Source organism: Vipera berus (assembly GCF_964194415.1).
Source record: "Vipera berus genome assembly, chromosome: 3".
Lineage (NCBI taxonomy): Eukaryota > Metazoa > Chordata > Lepidosauria > Squamata > Viperidae > Vipera > Vipera berus.
This window is the reverse complement of record NC_138204.1, coordinates 116,162,519-116,183,821: the sequence shown is the minus strand read 5'-3', so window position 1 is coordinate 116,183,821 and position 21,303 is coordinate 116,162,519. Positions and strand designations below refer to the sequence as shown.

Sequence of the window (21,303 nt, the reverse complement as noted above, 5' to 3'; positions counted from 1 at the left end):
AATTGATATGGTACTTGCACGTAACCTGCATCTGATAACCAACCTATCTTCCTCCCTTCTCCTCACAATTTAAATCCTGTATCAATCAAGTCACACTATAAATCCAATGAATGCTTATGGCTTTTAATATTGTTGGAAAGCATGCTGCCAATTTCCTTCTGATTTTGTCTTCCACAGTATCTATTGTAATGGACTTCTTTCACTTCTGCTTCTGTTAATGTTGCCTTTCCCTCAACTGCACTTAACAAGCAAATATTGATCATAACAACTACTTTCTATTATGTCTGAATAGCAAGGTGATCTTTAAGGAAGGCATGGAAAACTAGTTTCATAAATACTGCCACAGTTAAACTAGCCTTATAAGCACACTTAGTGCCATCAAACATCATTCAGTTCAAGTAAAGAATGGAAAAGATATCCTTGGAAGTTGCTTAGCAACCACTTTCTGGATAACACCAAAGCTGTTAGAAGCTTATCTTATGGTATTTTGACAAAGGCGCATACCTGTTGTCATCTAAGACCAGGAAATGTTATGCTGGAGAGACCTCTTTATTACAATGTTTAGAAGATTCATCTAGACTGTAGATGACAACCTATTTATTTTCCAAACAGGTTCCGAAATACAGGAAAGTAAGAAATCTACTACTTCATAATTGGTCAAGGGTCTATTATTAAGTTAATGTTCTTTAACAAAATAAGTGATTAACATCTTCACAAAACCTAACAGATAAAAAATATTTCACAGTTGCACACCACATCTGAATTTCTCTGTATTTTTTAATAACTTGGAATTGGTTTCCTTCCTCCCACCACAGAATAAAGGTACGGTCATTATTGATATAAGTGGTTGGACTTAGTATCTATTAGTATCCTATTTAAATATTATACGATTTTTTTCTCATTGGAGAAAGCATTAAATGGAAATATAAAAAACTTTGTGTTTATGAGTTGTGGAAGTATAGTTTTAAAAGCTTTCTATTAAAATATAAATTTTGTGACAATTGACAAGCATAAAAAATTAGTTGGCAACTCTTCTATTTCACAAACTTTTAAAATAGTCATTACTTTAGTAATGGAATACTATAACTAAAACACCAACAGAAAAGCATACAATATAATTATACAAAGAAAAAGAAAGAAAGAAAGAAAGAAAGAAAGAAAGAAAGAAAGAAAGAAAGAAAGAAAGAAAGAAAGGAAGGAAGGAAGGAAGGAAGGAAGGAAGGAAGGAAGGAAGGAAGGAAGGAAGGAAGGAAGGAAGGAAGGAAGGAAGGAAGGAAGGATGAATCAGGGAAATAATTTATGTAATATCAGTGCAGAATTAAGTCAAATCTTAAGATTATCATTAAGTGTACCCCATAAGGAAATGTGGCTTCACTTTTTTATCTTTGAAACATAAAGACTTTTAAAAGGTAGATAATGGATTCATATTCTCAATCTATTCTATACTACTGTATCAGGATGCTAAGTTTTTTTTTCATTTAAGTCACATGGTCCTCTTATGTAAAGCCAAAGCTACTCATAAAATGACTTGGACTGAGATCTAAATTCATCTCTACATTCAAACATGAAATTCACTGGAGGGTTTAGGTTAATCAGCATAATCATCATCAGTTTACTATGGGTATTTAAGCATAACAAATCATAACAGAGTACGTGGTACCCTTTTTTCTGGGAGAGTAATAGGCAAGACAAAATGTAAATCTCATACTTATAAATTGTCAAACCAGCTATTCATTTATTGATTTATTAATATAATTTTTACACAACTCCAATCTCACAATTCTGATCTGTGTATCAAAGTCCAGATAGAATTATGAAATTGTGTAAATTACATTATCTGATAAATCCAATTGAATAGATGAGAATACCAAGAGCCTTCTCAATGAAGCTCAAATATATTTACAGCTCAGTTTGTAAAACTGTTTACACAGAAGTAAATTTAGCTGAAATTCTGTGGTCGTGTATTTCAAGTACAATTAAACCAAGAAAAACAGAATAGTGGATTTGTTCTGGATAAAACAACATAATTATTTAAAAAATATTATTTGAAAATTGCTTGGATGGTGGAGTCTGTACAAAATCGATCTGACAATTGCTTCAAAATGCTGGGCAAACAAGTTGACAAAGGAGAAAATACACAGTTATGGAGAAAGTCTGCAGTGAAAACTTAATTTATGTTTGGTACAAAATGCTGGAATAAAAGATATTGTGATTATGAAAGATAGAAATGAAGACTGGAAAGATGGTGAACTTAGTTTATAAGTCCAGACCATTTTTAAAAAAACCAGGCAGATATACTTTTTTAATATAGTAATATAATATAGTGTTAGTAATATTACACTTAAAACATGGGATAATGATCCAAATACAGCTACATCTGAAACTTGATCTATTAACAAACCTGCACTTTCTTTGGGAAATTACAATAAAACACAGGATTAATTTAAAGCTGCTGAAAATATAACTTGGTAACAGAATATATATCCTTTGCATTTATACAGTAGTTTTACTTTCAAATCCATTCAGAGTCCCCTGTTACGGATCTGTTAAACAAAAACTGCAAGAGTAATTTCATCTCAGCATTTAAACTGAAACGCTACTCCACCTTCTTAAAAAATATGCTGTTAGAAGCATAAAATATGATGTTGGAAGTTCGTCTACTGAGAGCAATGTGGCAACACTTTTGTAATTGCATATTGTGACTGTCACAGCGTCATTTAAAAGAAGCAAGGAATCGTAAGAATACACTGCTAAATATGTATAAGTTGTGTCAAAATTCACAGCACAGTTCAAAGTTGTATTTAAAGGCTTTAATAAAATTAAGTAATTAAATTAGTTTCCAGAAATAGAGGACATAAAAAGCAGCATTCTAAACTGGGTAAGGAAACCTTATTGAACTTGAGGACCCCAATCTCTCTGTCCTACACACACACACACACACACACACACACACCTTGGATACAAACTGACATTCAGACAAACTGTCTTCTTGTAAAATTAAGTCTTGACTCAGTCCAGTATTTAACTTTCATCTGTAACTTTATTAGGCACAGGTATTATATAAAACTATTGAGCAGTGTGGTGGTCTAGTAGTGAAGACCCTTCCAATTCTGTTATTCTGCCTGCCACTCAGAAAGTTGAGAGTTCAATCCTAGGTAGTGGCAGATGTTTCTCTCGTGGGGTGTAAAGAAAAAAAAAATCTGCAAATTCCACATGGTGTCAGGAAGGACATCTGGCCAGTAAGTGCTGAGCTCCATCCAGTCACACTACCCCAAATTAAGGGATTACAAGGTCATAAAAAGGGAATTTATTATATAAAAAATTAAATTATTCTCCTGGATATCCTATATATAGGGCTATCAAGCTACAGGCAAGAGGAGGACATCTTCTTTTTATCTTTATGTCCTCCATCTGGCAGGTCTAATCTTAAAATCAAATAGTGAGCGTCCAGCTTTCTGAGTATCTAACAAGCTCTCTCTTTCTAAGATGCTTTTCTCCGTGGTCCAGCACATCCTAATATGTGCTAACTACAAGTTAACAAGTTCATTCTATGACCTTAATTACTCGATTAGTAACCTCTGCCCCTAGTGCTGCTGCCTGAAATGAATAAGACCTTAAATCAGTTATATGTTGAAAGAGTTTCCTTCTTAAGTGTCTCTAGCCCATTCCTGAAATTGAAAAGCCAGTCTTTCAGATGCTGGAAAAAGTACTTTTATACTGCATATTTAGATCTAAAGCACTTTTTTTTGGTTGCAGTTTTTCACAGCCAAGAAAGTTAAGCAGTTGGTGCTTCATCTCCCCGCCCCCCCCCCCCCCACTGCTGCCAATTTGTCCTCCTTTCCAATTGCCTGCATCCTCCGTGGTCTGTTCAGATATCTCAGTATATTTTCTTGGAACAGAATCTTACGTGTGGATATCAGTTCTAAGTATTTAATAAAATATTTTTCACCAGAGACAAATGGCCCCTGGAAACCCATGTCATTCTCAAGTATTTATTGGATCACTCTTATTCTGAAAGCACAGGTAATCCTCAACTTAAGACCAAAATTGAGCCCAAAATTTCTGCTGCTAAGCGAGACTGTTGTTAAGGGAGTTTTGTCCCATTTTATGACCTTTCTTGTCACAGTTGTTAAGTGAATCATCGCAGTTAAGTTAGTAACTTGTTAAGTGAATCTTGCTTCCCCATTGACCTTGCTTGTCACAAGTTCACAAAGGTGATCACATGACTCTGGGACATGCCAACCGTCGTAAACATGAGTCAGTTGCCAAGCGTCTGAATTTTGATCACATGATCATGGGAATGCTGCAACAATCATAAGTGTAAAAATGGTCATACATCACTTTTTTATTGCCATTGTAACTATGAACAGTCACTAAATGTATGGTTGTAAATTGAGGACTACCTGTATAGTAATAGCTATGTTTTACTAGATATTTCCATCTTCTAATTTCCTTTTTCTAATAATGTCTGCCACATCACATTTTAATTGTATTTAATGTAAGATAGTCTGCCCAGTGCCAGCTCTAGACATTTTGGTGCCTTAGGTAAGGTCATATTTTGGCACTCCCTATGGGTTAGGACGCTGAGCCTGTCGATCAGAAGGTCGCCAGTTTGGCGGGTCAAATCCCGAGTGCCACGTAACAGAGTGAGCACCTGTTACTCGTCCCAGCTTCTGCCAACCTAGCAGTTCGAAAGCACGTAAAAATGCAAGTAGAAAAATAGGGACCACTACGGTGGGAAGGTAACAGCGTTCTGTGCGCCTTTGGCGTCTAGTCATGCCGGCCACATGACCACAGAGACATCCTCGGACAAGCGCTGGCTCTTCAGCTTTGAAACGGAGATGAGTATCGGCCCCTAGTTGGAAACGACTAGCACACATGTGCGGGGGAACCTTTACCTTTACGGTTTACTCTACGTATTTACTATGAATTACAATCATTTTAATTACATCAGGACCCACTGTTACAATATGGCAACAATTCTGCAAAATTATATTTACTTGTCAAATGGGTGCACTGACACACAAAATATGTCATTATCGCTTTTCCAGGTGTAACTTTGATAAGCTGACAGAGTCATATAACTCACCCACTCTGTGCCTTTCTACCAGATCTTCCTTTTGCTTTGGTAACATCATCAGCTTCCTGATGTCCATAGCGGTAGGTTAGTGTGCTGTTCACTAGCACTTGAATGACTTTGTGGACTAGTGTTTTCAAAATATGTAAATATTCTAAAGCAATAAGGATTATATTTTGTATATTTTGTATATTGTTGAAATCTTTTCCATTTTGAAGTCTCCTAAAATTTGACACCCTACGCGACTGCTTAGCTTGGCTAGGTCTAAAGTCAGCCCTGGCTGTGCCTAATCTAAATATATTTATTTATTTATTAATTCGGTTTATATACCGCCCTACTCCCAAAGGACTCAGGGCGGTTTACAAGGCAAAATTTAAAAACAATACAATATAAAATTAAAATAAAATTAAATGGGGGATAGGTAAGAGCATTCAGACAGTAACAGGGCTGAGGTAACAGCCCTCTGACCAAGCAAGAGAAAAGACAGCAGCAAATTATCAGAATTACTATGCAAGCCCATACCCACACATATCTGTGGAAATAGCCTAGTGTAGCCTAGTGGTGTATCAAAGTAGTAATAAATGCTAGAGGATCCCTCAGCCTGGCTGCAGACTGTTCGCTAACAAATGACAAGTTGCAAATAGATAAAAATGGTTCTTTCCAGGCACATAGCATCTCAAGTTCTAAAAATATTAGACAGACAGAATTCAGTCCTAAAATAAGAAGAGGCTCCAATTTAAGCTGCTGATGTTCATACGTGTCTGAGACTGGCTTACAACATTATCATAAACAATTTATAACACAGAATATTAACAGCAGGAGTTTTTCTGACTTAAAAACCAAATTGGAGGGGGACATATTTGCAGAGAAACCTGAAAATATTTTTTTAATTAAATTCACTTAAGTTCTATAAAATAACCCCACGTAATGACAGTTATTACAGTGTAGCAAGCAGTGGTAGTGGATTCACTCTGATGAAATAAAAACTGCCATCTGTCACAATAGAATAGAATAGAATAGAATAGAATAGAATAGAATAGAATAGAATAGAATAGAATAGAATAGAATAGAATAGAATAGAATAGAATAGAATAGAATAGAATAGAATAGAATAGAATAGAATAGAATAGAATAGAATTGGAAGGGACCTTGGAGGTCTTCTAGTCCAACCCCCTGCTTAGGCAGGAAACCATATACCATTTCAGACAAATGGTTGTCCAATGATTCCTCTCCTGTCCTTTTCTACATCCAAAGGTGGAATGGGAAAGAATACTACTTTGCAAGATTAGAAAAAAAAAATAGACTAAGCCCAGAAAAAGCATGAGCCACTGCTGCTGCTTCAAACATTCCACTCAGAAGAAGGTAGAATCTCCAGAGTCTTTGCTCTGCTGTTTAAAAGTAATTGTAAGTATTATCTATTAGAATCTAATCATTTGAAGTATAAGAGCTTCTAAAGGATTGTGGCGTGCTGCAGTGGCATGTTGAAAGGTTCTCAGAAAGGATTTGTACCCAGAAGGTTTATTGCAAACTATTATCTAATCCATTTCCATACGCCACATTACTTAAGGATTTCCAGGGAGCACCTCTGACTGAAATGGCTTCTGGTAAATTTGTGGAGAAAGGGCTATTGCACCCTCTAGTTCAGGGTCAAACAATACATTAACAGCAGTTAAGCACTTCTCTATAGGTTTACTTATTCCCAAACAAACTATTTTATTTATTGATGTGTATTATATTCAGGAACCAATTAATAGCTGCCACAAAGGCAAATTTGTTTTTCAAAAGATCAGCAAAGGCAAAAAGAGTTTGGGAAGTTTTCTTCTAAAAACTGGAATTATTCAGAGACCAATTTCCACTCTCACTATGCTCAATTCAGTAGTGGGATTCAGCCGGTTCACACCAGTTCAGTAGAACCGGCAGCTAATTTTTTGTTGAGTTCGGCAAACTGGACAGTGCCCCTGAAGCCCTAGCCCTTTTTTGCAAGGCCCCAAACAGCCCACCAGAAGTGTGTGGACACTGCTTCCGGAAGTCCTTTTTGAGCCTTGAAGGCCCAGGGCCAGAACGGACTTCTGGAAGCAGTGTCCACGCAGAGAACCGGTTGTTCACATATTTGAATCCCAACAATGGCTCAATTGGATTTACTCCCAGTAAGTTTACATCTAAATTTATAAATGTTTTGAAATTTGAGTCAATTATAGTACTTTTTTATTGCTCTTCCAAATCATTGTAGCCCTTTGACATAATGTGGGGTAATTCAATGTCATAGATTAAAAACTCTATAGATGTAATTTCACCAGTCTTTCTAGTGTGCTACTGGAGAATCTTAAGAACCTTCTGATACAGCATCCTTGAAATAAGCACCAATAAATAACATTAAGCACACACAGAACAGATCAACAAGTAAGAGCCAATAGTCATATTAACTACATGATTCTATTTTATAAGAAAATAATGCTGGTCACAATTGCAAATAGCTTTTCAAATGCTGAATGTGGCTTTGATTCAAAGTTTATCACCAATGTATCTTTGCCTCACACATTAGGGCAAGGCCCAAATCTAGAAGTATCGACAGACAATCACAGATCGAGCATACATTGATCATATATCATGTGTAAAATAAAGATTTTAATGCTCCCGGGGGAAATCTTGCCTCTACACGAGATGGGAAGCACACAAATCTAATAAATAAATAAATAAAAATTTAAAAACCATAGGTTTCCCCCCGCCCCAGGTATGCAATATAGAATAAAATGTGATGATTTAGCAAATTTTCAGCCACTTAATGGCCTCATTCCCCAATGCCTATTTCTCATCATCATTCATATTACTGTTGCCCTCTATGTTAAAAAAAGATTGGGAACAGCCAGCCTTGCTAATAAAATGCCTGAATATTTTGGTATAATTAGCCTTGGTATTTTCAATCTGGAAATGCCTCCATTCTCAGATGGTAGTAAGCATGTTAAGAGTAACCTCTGCAGAGGACCTCAGAGCTTTTTTCTTTTAAGTGACTCCTCCTCCTCCTCCTCCTCCTCCTCCTCCTCCTCCTCCTCCTCCTCCTCCTCCTCCTCTTCTTCTTCTTCTTCTTCTTCTTCTTCTTCTTCTTCTTCTTCTTCTTCTTCTTCTTCTTCTTCTTCTTCTTCTTCTTCCCCTTCCCCTTCCCCTTCCCCTTCCCCCTCTTCTTCCTCATCCTCTTCCACATTGTCAGAGGAGCGAGCTATTCTTTATGTATGATTCACACAGAAATTCTTGTGCAGGAATCCAGGCAAATAAAGTAGCGGTGGCTTGCCCAAAATTTCACCTACTTTCATTTCATGGAATGATATATACTAATCCAGGGGCAAGCAACCTTGGCTCTTTTATGACTCGTGCACTTCAATTCCCAGAATTCCTGAGCCATTCTGAGAGTTGAAGTCCACAAGTCATAAAAGAGCCAAGGTTGCCTACCCATGTACTAAGCCATATTTCTCCTTTTACAGAGGCAGCCAAATTCTTTCCATTTCCTGTTTTACCTTTGCAACAAGTAATGATAATAGTGTTAACAGAAATCTATCCAGGTTTGAGCTAATAGCCTAAAGCTGTGCATTCACAATCAACTATTATTACTACTACTATTATTCCTTCTTTTTCTACATTTGTGTTGTATATGAGAAAGAATGTGATAATTTTAAAAAGTTGCAGTTCAAAAATTTTACCAGGGCATTTGAAGGTTTATCATTTCATGTTTTCTTAATAGGGTTTCCTATCTGAGGAAAGAGTTGGGCTAGACCTCCAAGACCCCTTCCAATTCTGTTATTCAGTTATTTTTTTTGTACCTAGCATGGGATGTTACAAGAGCAACTATGACTTGGTTGGATGCCTGTTCCACCTCATCAGTTTGCCAGTTATCTCTATGTCAGATAAGTAAAGCTATTGACTTATGACAGATCCAGTTTGGTTATGCAACGTTTATTCAAGTGTTAAAGAAAAAAAATATATGCAACTGCCTAGCACTCCTGAATTCAACGCATAGACCATAAAACATAAGAAATTTAGGACTATCATATCTGGGCTTCAAAAATCTAAAAGATTCTTTGTTGCCATTTAGTAGCTGGCCAGTGTTTTGCATCACAGAACCAGCCGTAAAAAGATAAGTTCAAGCAAAACAAAAAACAAAACAAAGCATTTGAGAATAGACCGTGAATTTCATCATTTTCCAACTCAGTCTGCCTTTTAATACGTGTTTGGTTCAATAAACCATGGTTAAAATACTGGTTTAATGTTATGAAACTGTTGTAATCCATATTCATATAAAACAGTGTTAAACAGGAAAGGTTAAGCAAACTCTTTATACCTCTAACGGACAGTCTGGTCAACATCCAGCAATTCTTTCACCAATGCAAAGTGCAGCTTTTTCGAAACTGCAACAGTGGAAAAAGGTTTCCTATCAATTCATCAGCTGCAACTGACTTATTTTTTGAAGTACACATTAAATAAAAAATAAAAATGAAAGTGGCCATATTGGCCATCAGATACATTTTGTTATCTATGTAACAGTAATACATTTAATAAGCCCACTAAAAGTTCATAAAATTGCTTTCAAATGCTCGAATATTCTTCATCAGACTTATGAAGAAAAGCGGGTGGATGCGGTAAGGACTGGTGATTTTGAAGCATTTGATCACAAACTAGAATTAGGAAGCAAAGAAAGATTTGTAATCAGGACAGATTCAATGTTGATGTACAAAAAGAAACCAGACAGATAGAATTTGCATGATTTTTGCTAAGAAAATTACTCATAATCATATTCCATTTTTAATAATACTTATATTCACTCCATTTTTTATTATACAAATCTTAAACCACATGGAAAGGCACTTATTATGATTCCTTAGATCAGATTAGTTATCTCCCCTTAGAATGAAAAGAGAATGCTTCTGATTATGAAGTCACCATCTCACATATCCTTCCTGATTAAGTCAATTGACTGAGGTCTGTCCAGACACATCTATGACTCTTATTTAAAAAAAACTTGGGGATCTATTTTTTTCTGGGAGGAGAAATGAGACCACCTTGTAAGGAGGCTCTAATGACACTCCAACTTCCCTTTATTACAGGAACCAACTGAGCACGTGGTGGCCAAGCAACTGCAGACATTATGGGTGAAATATTATTCTCCTTTTCAGTTTGCTTTCCAGCCACGTTATAGGCCTAAGAAGGAAAGTTTGGTAAGTATTCCATTAAAAGGACATGGACAGCTGGCCAAGAGTGCCTGGTCAAGTACTCTGATAGGGTTTATTCTTTCAGCAGGAAGGATGCTGATGATGTTTTCTTGACCCATCCTGGGAATTGGCATGTGCTAGATTACAATCTTTAATGTTATTCTAAGCATTGCTTAGTAATGAAGCTTCTAGATCAAGTATCTTTATTTAACTTAATTATAGGCATGTCTCAGTCAATTAAACTGATGAAATTCAATTTTCTTTCTCATTTTTAAGCCCGTCGGAGAAGCTATCTCAAAGCAGAATACGAAAGCTCTCAACAAATCCTGGAGGCTACACATGTTGAGGAGGTATCCTAATAGTGCAGGGGGTCATATTAAGCCTGATGTCACTGGAGTGATAGTAATCTTCCCAGTTACTTTAGTTCAGATTCTAGGGGTGTTCCTAGATTCTCTCCTCTCTACCAATTGGAAGAGTTAACAAACTCAGAAACATTTTATTCATTGAACTTGTTGACTGCTACATCCATCACTTCTCAAAGAGAGAGACAGAGACAGAGAAAGAAAAAAGTATTCCCTTAGCCGATCCATTGTTCAAGAATCCCTAACACTGACTATAGGAAACTGTAATTACAGAACAGTTTTTCCCCCAAATCCTTTCCCAACTATCAAGTTTAAATGCTATTGAAACTAATATTGGTATAAAATTTGCTGTTCCCATTGCTACAGTTTCTGGGTCTACTTATACTGCATCTGTCCCAAGTCAATGCCAAATACTGGTATCTAATTGTGACTGTCTCACAATTATTTTTTTATTTTTTATTTTTAATTCCATTTATATCCCGCCCTTCTCCGAAGACTCAGGGTGGCTTACAACACTACTCAGGCCAACACTACTCTGACTTGACTGGACATTCTGTCATCAAAACAAACAAAACACAGCAGAGCTACTCCTAGTAAATTGGGGTAAGTGTATAATATTTACTACTGATGCACTGCTGTCATGTATCCATAATGCTTGATATAAATTAATTTCATATTTCTGCTAAGTCCATGAGGCAGGTTAATTATTTTATCCTCATATCAAGAAATTAAAGCTGGGAGAATAAAATAAAACCCTGTTGGTGTGAATTCATACCAAGGTACAAAGTAAGGATTTATTTTGCTTTTATAACATAACACTTGCTCATTGAGCAACTCTGCATGCATCCATGCTGCAGTATCCAAGGGAAGAATTCTACAAGGAAGGGGAGACATTTGCTGCTCTTTCTTCTTCCTATCCCCATGCTTATGGTTTTGGAACTGAAGAAGGGAAAAATGGTGTGTGTGTGTGTGTGTGTGTGTGTGTGTGTTAATCTCTACATTTATATTTTCCAAAAAGAAAGCCTTACAATAATTGTGTTATTTTCAGCTGCTTTGGGAATGGCTCTAGATACTGACTTTGCATCGGCTAAGATCCTCTGATATGAGGAATTCTTGGTGCTCTCTGAGCTTGGCTGTTTTCTTGTAGATGCACTTGCACTTCAGTGATGATGTTACCTATTTTGGGTAATGAAACCTCTGCAAGAAAACAACCAAAACCAGAGAGCACCAAGCACCTTTCATTTCAATCCTGAGCTACAAATATTTTTTCTCTACCAGTACCCTCTCATATGTTTGGAGTCTTCCACCCTCTGTTTCTATCTAAAAGCATGAACCGCTATAGATCTGGTAGAAAGGCCAGCCACTTACTCTCTAGTCTTTAACTATCTGCCCTTGATATTATCACAAGTCACTTTTTTCAGTGGTTTTGTAACTTTGGTCACTAAATAAGTAACTTTGGTCACTGTTGTAAGTTGAGGGCTACTTGTAGACTGGCCCCTTGGAAGCTCTGCAGATAAGGAGAGGACAGGAAATCACCCACCTGTGCTCTGGATGGCAGTTTCCCATGTCCTGTGGTTTGGGCAATAGGAAACAGTGGGATGTATCATCTTGCCCACAACTACGATAGACTTTTAAAGGACATTAATGCAAACCTCACTTTCTAATCTCTTCTGGAAATTGCTCATTGATTACTTCTAAGCTATTAGAAATCTTAGAATGAAAATTTAGGAAACATTGGGTGAGTCTTCCTTTAATCCTGAACGATAGAAAAAAATAATTATAAGCTTATATAAGCTTAATAATTTAAAAAATCTGAAATAAACAGCAAAAAGCTAAATAAGATTTTTGATCGCAAGAAAGTTGTAAATGAACTAAGGGTCATGATAAAATTGGAATACTGAAATCTTTACAATAAGATTTTGGAATTAATTATAAGCAGCTCCTCCTGGGAAATAGATCCTGTTTTGGTTTTTAGAAGACCTAACATGGACACTTTCATGATTACAATAGGTGGACACGAGAGGGAACTAAAGATTTTAGAGGAATGATATTCAGGCAAAATGCATGGCAATAAAAATAGGAGATTTCTGAAGAATGGAATCAGAAAATAGTAGTCAAAATATCAACCTTGTCAGTAATGATGTCTGCTTCTATGGATTATGTTCGAAATAAGCTAAGAACAAATCTTAGCTGACAAGATAGAGATGGCATTGAAAGTGGATTTAAACTAACTGGACAAGGAGATCATTGAGAAAAGGTCTATTGGTTAAGGCACCAAGCTAGAAACCAGGAGATCACGAGTTCAAATCCTGACTTAGCCATGAAAGCCTGCTGGGTGATTTTGGGCCAGTCATTCTCTCTCAGCCCAATTCACCTCAAAGGATTGTTGTTGTGAGGAAAACAGTAGGAGGAAGGATTATTGGGGGTGTTCACTTAAGTTATTTGTAAAAATAACAAAGCCGGATAAAAATAAATAAATAAATGTATTTAAAATGTACTGGGTCTACAAAAGGAACTGGCTCAGATATTAAAATTTAAAAAGGAAATACAAATGACAAACCAATAGATAATGTTTTTCCTACTAGAGTTACTGTTAAGTATTTGAACAACTCTGCCCTTGAGTTTATATTGGATTTTACTATTATAAATATATAATTTATGCATTTTATTATATAGAGAGAGAGAGAAAAGAGAGAGAATGAACACATTTCTATTCTAACCAGGGTAGAATACCAACTTGCAGAGAAAAAAAGTGTTAAAATTTATACTAGTATCTAGTATTCTGACATTAAGACTCATTATATGGTTTTGTCTGATTATACAAAACTCACACCAATTTTGTCCTTCCCATATATATTTCACCTTAAATATCACATTATCAAATGTATGCATCTGCTATATCAAATTTGAAGAAAATGCAGAAATCCCTGAGTAACAATTAAGATTGTCTGTTAAAGATCCATTCAAATGACTGAACTTTCTTTGCACTTTTAATCCTCTCTACATTTCCTAGCACCTGTTCAAGATCTCTATGCAATCTGGCACTGCAAATGAGCTTAGGTCAAAAGGTACAAATCAAGTAATAGGGTAAGTTTTCATCAATATCATGTGGTGAAAAAATATGATAGTTTGCCAGTTACACAGAACTCCTTAGCAAAACAAAGAGCCTAAATCTTTTGCTATAAAAGGTTATTTTAAAATGCAAACATATTCAAATAATCAGTAATTTTATAACAACTAGTTCAATAAATATACAGCCCCTTTCATATTTATGGAAGCATGTAGGTTTATAAAACTATATCAAATTCATATAAAAACAAATTATTATAACAGAATATTAACAGAAACCAAATAGCCTGAAATTGTAGCTGGGTTACAAAACATTAGGATGACCAGAAGAGGGCAGCAAAGATTAGGGGGTTTTTCCATATCACTTTCCTGCCTTCTAGTGATAGTTTGATTGCTTGCAGCCCTACCTTTTTTTCTTTCCATACATATTTCATCTTACTAAAAATTGCACTCTAGCAACTAGTTTTCCTCAGATTTCTCATCTGAACAAGAGCAGGTCAGAGTTAATAACAGATGGAATTATATTCATTGCCCATCCTCTATCCACGTTTAAGCCTTCATGATAAAGAGGGATAAGACCACCTCCCTAGGAGGAGTCAGATTTGCAAGGATCACCCATTTTGATTACCTTGAAAGGAATATACCCAAATCAATGGAAGAAAATTGCTAATAAACTAAGGGTTAGCTATTTACATCTGGTATTATATATAGTAAATCTTTCAAACCCAGTGAAGACTATGTATAATAGTAGGCTACTAGGTTCCACATGTCTTGCCAGGAGGCTTCCCGCAAGGCATCTGGTGTTCACCATCAGAACAGAATGCTGGACTAATTAGACTTCTGGCCCAAAACAGCTGGGCTTTTCAAATTATATTAAGTAGTAACGCACAACTGGCAACACACAGGTAGCGTATATCACTGCGGTGCACATTATGTGCCAGAATTATAATACCCTCTGTGCAGGTTCCCACACCATGGGGGGGGAATCTTGACTGTAAAAATGGTTACTAGCAAGGTGAAACAGATGAACCCACTCAGTTCAGAGCGAAGAGGTTGAAGGAGAGCCATAGATAAGGAAAGCTGCCTCACCCTTATGGGTTTCTTTCTAGCAATGGGCTGCCTATTCTAGGAACTAGGTTACTGAATTAGATGGACCTCTGAAGCTGAAGTTTCAGGCTGAGGGAAACAGTTTTAGTGAGTTCTTTTGTTCAGGAAGTTTTACAAAGAGGGGGGGGGGGTAGAAATTAAGGGCTGCCTCTTTAGCTCCCTTCTCATTTGCATTTTTGTCTACATCTAAAGAGCTGCTTCAAAAAGTTTGATTTCACGTATCCGAACTGTTTTTATAAAGAAATCGGAAACTAGGGAGAATACTCAGTGAAAGCAAATTTTCTATGCATACATGCGACCAACTGTGTGCCATATAGATCAAAGCTTTCTATATGAATTGGTTACCCCCTTCTATTTCAGGGACAAGGCCTTCCCCCCCCTTAGAGATCAAGTTAGTTTGATCTAGAGTCTGAGAAAAGATATTATTCGTGGCTGGAGGAGTAACACGGTTAAAGCTCAGTCTTCTGAAAACCCTGCTGTCAGCCAGCCCAGCTATTGTAAGAAAGTTAGCACTCCAACAAGTGGAAGTTGCATCGATGGAAGGGGACCTGAGGGGTTGTCTGGAGATTTTCTAGGGCAGGGGTAGGCAACCTCGGCTCTTTTATGACTCATGGACTTCAACTCCCAGAATTCCTGAGTCAGCAGGAATTCTGGGAGTTGAAGTCCATGAGTCATAAAAGAGCCGAGGTTGCCTACCCCTGTTCTAGGGAATTTCACTGCAGTGTCCAGATTAAACCCTTAACTGTGGTCTCAAAGAGGAAGGGATGTTGGGTTTTTTGAACGGGAGGATCGCTTCAGGCTGCAATAGGGACAAACTCTTCTTCTTCTTCTTCACGTATTCGGTGTCACCTCACCTTCACAGGCCTCGCTCCTAACTAGGGGGACCCTGTCTTAGGAGTGGCGGATCGGGCCTATCGAAAGTCTGGTCTCCCTACACAGGAGGAAGCTCCCAGGTACGCTTCGCTCGATCTTCCGGGGCTCTAGTCTCCCCCGGGGAGAAGCTCCTTCCTGGGCTTCAGAAGAGAGGGAAAGCCCCGCGGCCTCTGGGCTCCTCCCGAGCCCCCGCCAAGACGGCGGACTTACTTCTCGTAGTCCAGGCGGCAGTAAAGCTTCTGCTCCCGGTAGAAGCAGCTGCTCTCCAGCGGTTCTCGGCAGGAAGCGCAGCGCACGCACCGCTCGTGCCACAGGCGGCCGTTCAGGCGAAGCAAGAACCGCTCCGAGATGACGCTTCGGCAGCCTTCGCACACCGAGCGCGGCGGCTCGGCGGCTCTCCCTGCAACGACCCAGAAGGACGATGAGCCTCGCGGCAGCAGCCGCCGCCGTCCCCGCCTCGCCCCGCCGCTCCAAGATTGGAAATGGCCCGTTAGCCCTTTTGACGAGTTTCTGGGGCATTATATTGCCCTGCACGTCCCCCGATTCGTTTTAAACGTTTTGGGTTCTCTTGAAGGATGGACTACTGGAGCCGGGGGGGGGGGGATACCCAGCGCGGATGTCCTATTTTTTTTTAATCCTATTTATATCCCGCCCTTCTCCGAAGACTCAGGGCGGCTTACAATTTAAAGCACAAATCAATGTGCTTAGCAATAGCCTTCATTATATGTATATGCCTGCTTATTAGGGCTTTCGCGCGCGCCCCCCCAAGCGGCATTATTACAAAGTCAGCTTATTGCCCCCAACAATCTGGGTCCTCATTTTACCTACCTCGGAAGGATGGAAGGCTGAGTCAACCTTGAGCCTGGTGGGATGCGAACCTGCACTAATTGCAGGCAGCTGGTGTTACTTCAGGAGGCATTAGCCCACTCCTCCACCAAGGCAAGGCTCTGTTGCCAATCGTTTGGCCAGCCTGGCTTTCCCTCCCTTCCAGGTTTTCGAAACCAACACCAGCCTCCGAAATAAAGCAAACCAGTCCTACGCTTGCAGCTGCGACAGGCCCGCCTTAGGCCTGTTTTCCCTACCAGGCCGTTTCCCCCCCCCCCAACATTACTGGCGGGAGGAAAGGGATTGTGGGTCCCCTCCTCTCAAGGGATTTGGAACCCGATGGCCTCCTTCTCTGATAATGCCTCAAACTCAGGAGGGTTTCGGCAATTCCTCCCTTTTAGATTAAGGTCGCTTTGGTAAAGCTTTGCACAGGTGGCGGCATTCATTGCCATCACAACCCAGGGACACCCTTTCCAGGCCTTTCGGCCACAGGAATGACTTCTTGTAAGTGGCTGCTTTTCAGCTGCGGGACGAAGTGCACCCTATCCTCCGCCCTGACGGCTTGACCTGGAGGACCAAACCCGGAGAAGCCACGAGGCCACTGCCAGGTCGAGTGCCGCAGCAGAGTGGCCTTTAAGCAATACCTCCCACCCCCCCACCGCCGCAGGGATCTCGTGCTCGTGCCTGCTCCGGCGGAAGCCTGAATGGGTTCCGTATCTGCCGTAGGAAATGCCACTGAACGTCTTGCCCCAAAGGCAACTTGCAAAGGTTCCCGCTGCTGGCGCTTGAAATCAGCGGCAGCTTCACTTTTTTTTTTTTTTAAATCCCATTTATATCCCGCCCTTCTCCGAAGACTCAGGGCGGCTTACAATCTAAGCACAAATCAATGTGCTTAGCAATAGCCTTGAATTCAGCCAGCTGCCAGCCCAGGTTCTTTAACTGCACGGAAATCCTAGCACCTCACTGGGTAGATCTAAAACTGATGCTGGGCCGCCTGTCTCCTTTTCCTGCCTCCAGTTAGCCGGATCGCCTTTCCTGGGGCGGGGCGGAGTTAAAGAGAGGCTCTGGCGCTTGAAGACCGAAGGCAGGACTCGGCCAGGGCCGGGGTTGGTAGCCATTTGAAGCACAAACGGAAGAACGAATGGTTTTCTCTTTCTCTCTCTCTTCGTCTGAAAATTATCTTTGTGACCATTGTGAAATAATTATTCGAAATAAGTTATACCCTGCTTTTCTACTCAAAGACTCAAAAATGTCGGAACTGTTGAAAACCGACTGCTTTCAAACGAACCATTAGAAGCGTTTTCCTCTCTGAACTATCTTTTTTTCCCCCTTTATTTTGGAGTGGAGAATAAAATAAAAAATTAAGCAGTAAAAAAGGAGGAATTAAAAAGAAAACTGGACCCGTTCTAATGCAATTTGTTGTTATCCGCTAAAAACTTGTTAGAGAGGCGCACTATCGTTGCCCGCTTTTTGTCTTATTGTGCCTTGTAAAATCGCCTTCCTTATAAGGCACGAATCCTCTGTGCACCTTCGGAAGAGTCTTCCAAAGCGCATCCACAGGGAAACGACGACACCGAGGCTCTGGACCATCCTTTTCAAGCCTGCCTCCTAAACCTGCTCTGAAACCAATCTGGAGAAAGGGGGCCTTACTTTTATTAGCTACAATAATTATGATTAGTATCTGTCAAATCCTACCCCTTTTATGCTTAATTTAATTGCTGAGATTTGATTTCAGCTATTATAACTGTCTTTCATACATCCTGCGTTAGTTTAATCGTTAATTAACGATTTTAATTAGAACGATCTGGTACATGTAGGTACATGCACGCACACGCACACATTAAGTATCTGCTAATTATTATATTGTATTTTCTTATCTGTCTGTTGGGATGAACAAATGCTGTTCAATCATACGAAGTCTGACTTCAGTGTCAGGTAAATCTTGAACTTTTGTTTTAAAACTGCTAGGGAGCAGCTGTCCGCCTCTTTCACACGCGCACGAGAGAGAGAGACCCAATTTCTCTTTCTCTCCTTTCCTCCTCCCGCCTCCTTTGTTTTCCTGGGGATGCTTTCTGAGGCAAAAATGGGTAATATAATCCTGTCCCACGATCGCATCTAACTCTCGGCTTTTTCGCCTGCGTCTTTCCTCCTTCTTCTGGGGGCTTCTTCGTTGAGGGGGGCAACTGCCCTCTGACTCTACAAAGGAGAAGGGGGACCCCTCAACCGTCGGGGCCGGTCAGGCTCAGAGACTCATCCCAAAGCTGGCCGAGGTCCGACCCTACTACTTACCCAGCAGCGGGGCAGAGAAGGAGGGCTGCGGGGGCGGGGGCTCCAGGGCGTCCTGCAGAGTTTCCTCCATTTTCAGGCCGCCCAGCCCGGTCAGAGAGAGGGCGAAGAAAAGCGCTCCGATTCCGCTTGCGGAGAGAAGAGAAGAGAAGAGAAGAGAAGAGAAGAGAAGAGAAGAGAAGAGAAGAGAAGAGAAGAGAAGAGAAGAGAAGAGAAGAGAAGAGAAGAGAAGAGAAGAGAAGAGAAGAGAAGAGAAGAGAAGAGAAGAGAAGAGAAGAGAGAAGAGGTCGGTAAGGCAAGGAATCCCCTAAGCGCTTTCCCCCTCAAACCTCCGCACCAGCAGCACAGCGGACCCTACTCCAGGCTCTTCTTGCCTCCCGCGGGCATCCGAGCTGGAGCCTCTGGCGCTTACCTGCCAGCCGGAGTGGTCCCACCGCGTAGAATCCAAAACCACCGCGGTGCTGATCGGCGGTGCAGAAGGGACTCAGCATCGCGCCGTGCGCCGGGAGGGGCGGAGAGCCCAAGCCCACCGCGGTTCTGGCCGAAGGCGGCTAGAGCCCCATCCTTGCGCCTGCCTAGCGCCGGACCAGGCACAGGCGGCTCTGGCCGTCTCTGCTGTGCTTCCTGCCCTCTGGGCGGGTCCCTCTGTCGAAGGACAGCGGGTGCTTTCCCCGCGGACGAGCGAGTGGCATCTCAGCCCCAGCTCCTGCCTTGGACCGCTCAGGTAACGCCGGAGAAAGGCCGGAGACAGCGGGGGCTTTTCCGCGGCGCCGAGGAAACGGGGTCAGATGTCAGGGCGGGAAGGGGTGGTCCTTGGCCCGCAAACTCGGTAAACGGGAGGAGCAGCGCCACTCCCGGCCGAGGGGAGGGAGGGAGGGAGGTGGGGGTCGTCCCCCGGCCTCATCTTCCCACCTTACACAGAATGGGGGCCGAAAGCGACCGCGATGACGTGGCTCCGCTGGACCTACCCGCTCTCAGGATTCAATTTTATTTATTTATTTTATTTTAATCCCATTTATATCCCGCCCTTCTCCGAAGACTCAGGGCGGCTTACAAGCTTAGCAGTAGCCTTCATTCTATGTATATGCCTGCTTATTAGGGCTTTCACACACACCCCAAGCGGCATTATTACAAAGTCAGCTTAATTGCCCCCAGCAATCTGGGTCCTCATTTTACCTACCTCGGAAGGATGGAAGGCTGAGTCAACCTTGAGCCTGGTGGGATGCGAACCTGCACTAATCTACTTTTCCAGTAGTTGGGTCAAGGTTTTTCTTCCACCGCCTCTTGCATCAGTCCCCGCTACCTGCTGCTTCGGGTCAGCCGGCTAGCCAGGCCTGGGGCAGGTTGGGAGCCATTCGCAGCAAGCATCTCAAAAACGCGCGTTTCTTTCTGCTCGGTTCGCCTTCGGGCAAACTCCTCCTCTGCCGGCGGGTTTTCCGAAAGAAATCTAGACTCGGGCAGAGGTTTTCCACCCGCCGCCTTCTTTAACCTGAAATTGACTCGACCCCGGACGATTTCATGCGCGGGCGTGTGTGTGTGTGTGGTTGGTTATACGATGGTTTTAAAAAATGTCATTCAATAAAGAAGGTTCCAGCGAGCCACATTGGTCTCTGGCTCCCATCTCGGAAGCCACACGCCCGGCCCACTGCGCTGCGCGGAATAACTTCAGAAAAGTTCGCCCCGGCCCGCTCGCCTCCCTCAAAACGGCAGGCACGATTGTTATCTTAGCCGCGATTGAACAGCCAAACTTCCAAGGATCAAACCTAGATGCCTTTTCCTAAGTTACCTAGGGAAATGGTTGTCGAAGCGGACTCCTGGAACAACGGCTAGCCCCACAGTACCGCCCGTTTGACTCCGTCTTCGCCTTGCAGTTTAGTTTGCAAGGCAAGCCTAGTCTGACCTCTTTTGGTGCCGCCGGGATTTCTTCAGGGGCCGACCTACCAGCGGGATTAAGCCATTCCGCCCTATTGTTCCCCTTTTCCTCGCTAGCCCGATCCAGCTTTGCCTGGAGCTGCGGCGGCCCTGTATCCAGGCGCTCCAGCTAGCCTTTCTAGCTAGCCGAGTTGGTCGTGGGCCGTAGCGGCCCGCCAACTCGGAATTGGGCTGCGAAGTTCTTAGCTGGCTGGGCGTTCCTGTTGGAAAACTCAGGACGGAAAGTTTCGGGACACTGAAATCATCCCGCCCGCTGTCCCAAATATCACCTGGGCGCTCCGCGGCTTCAGATGCAAGGCGGGACGAGCAGGTGCGCTTTGTCTCCGGCATCATCTGCTCTGATTAGTTTGGAAAAGAAGTTTGAAGTTGAAGACAGTTGACTGTCTGCGACTCCGGGGAGTGCTCTCTCTCTCTCTCTCTCTCTCTCTCTCTCTCTCTCTCTCTCTCTCTCTCTCTCTCTCTCTCTCTCTCTCTCTCTCTCTCTCTCTCTCTCTCTCTCTCTCTCTCCCTCTCCCTCTCCCTCTCCCTCTCCCTCTCCCTCTCCCTCTCCCTCCCCCTCCCCCTCCCCCTCTCC

At 41.4% G+C, this 21,303-nt stretch overlaps 1 protein-coding gene across 1 annotated transcript in view; it reads right to left on the bottom strand.

Moving 5' to 3' along the window:
* The window catches only part of LMX1A (LIM homeobox transcription factor 1 alpha), a gene marked incomplete at both ends in the record, with an annotated part of 62,346 nt that extends 42,181 nt beyond the window's left edge, over positions 1 to 20,165 (bottom strand). The window contains 3 exons of the mRNA XM_081325538.1: positions 15,897 to 16,086; positions 18,801 to 18,925; positions 20,101 to 20,165. Coding sequence (XP_081181664.1) covers positions 15,897 to 16,086; positions 18,801 to 18,925; positions 20,101 to 20,165 — 380 coding nt within the window. The remainder of the gene's footprint in view (positions 1 to 15,896; positions 16,087 to 18,800; positions 18,926 to 20,100) is intronic.
* Between the last annotated feature and the right edge of the window lie 1,138 nt (positions 20,166 to 21,303).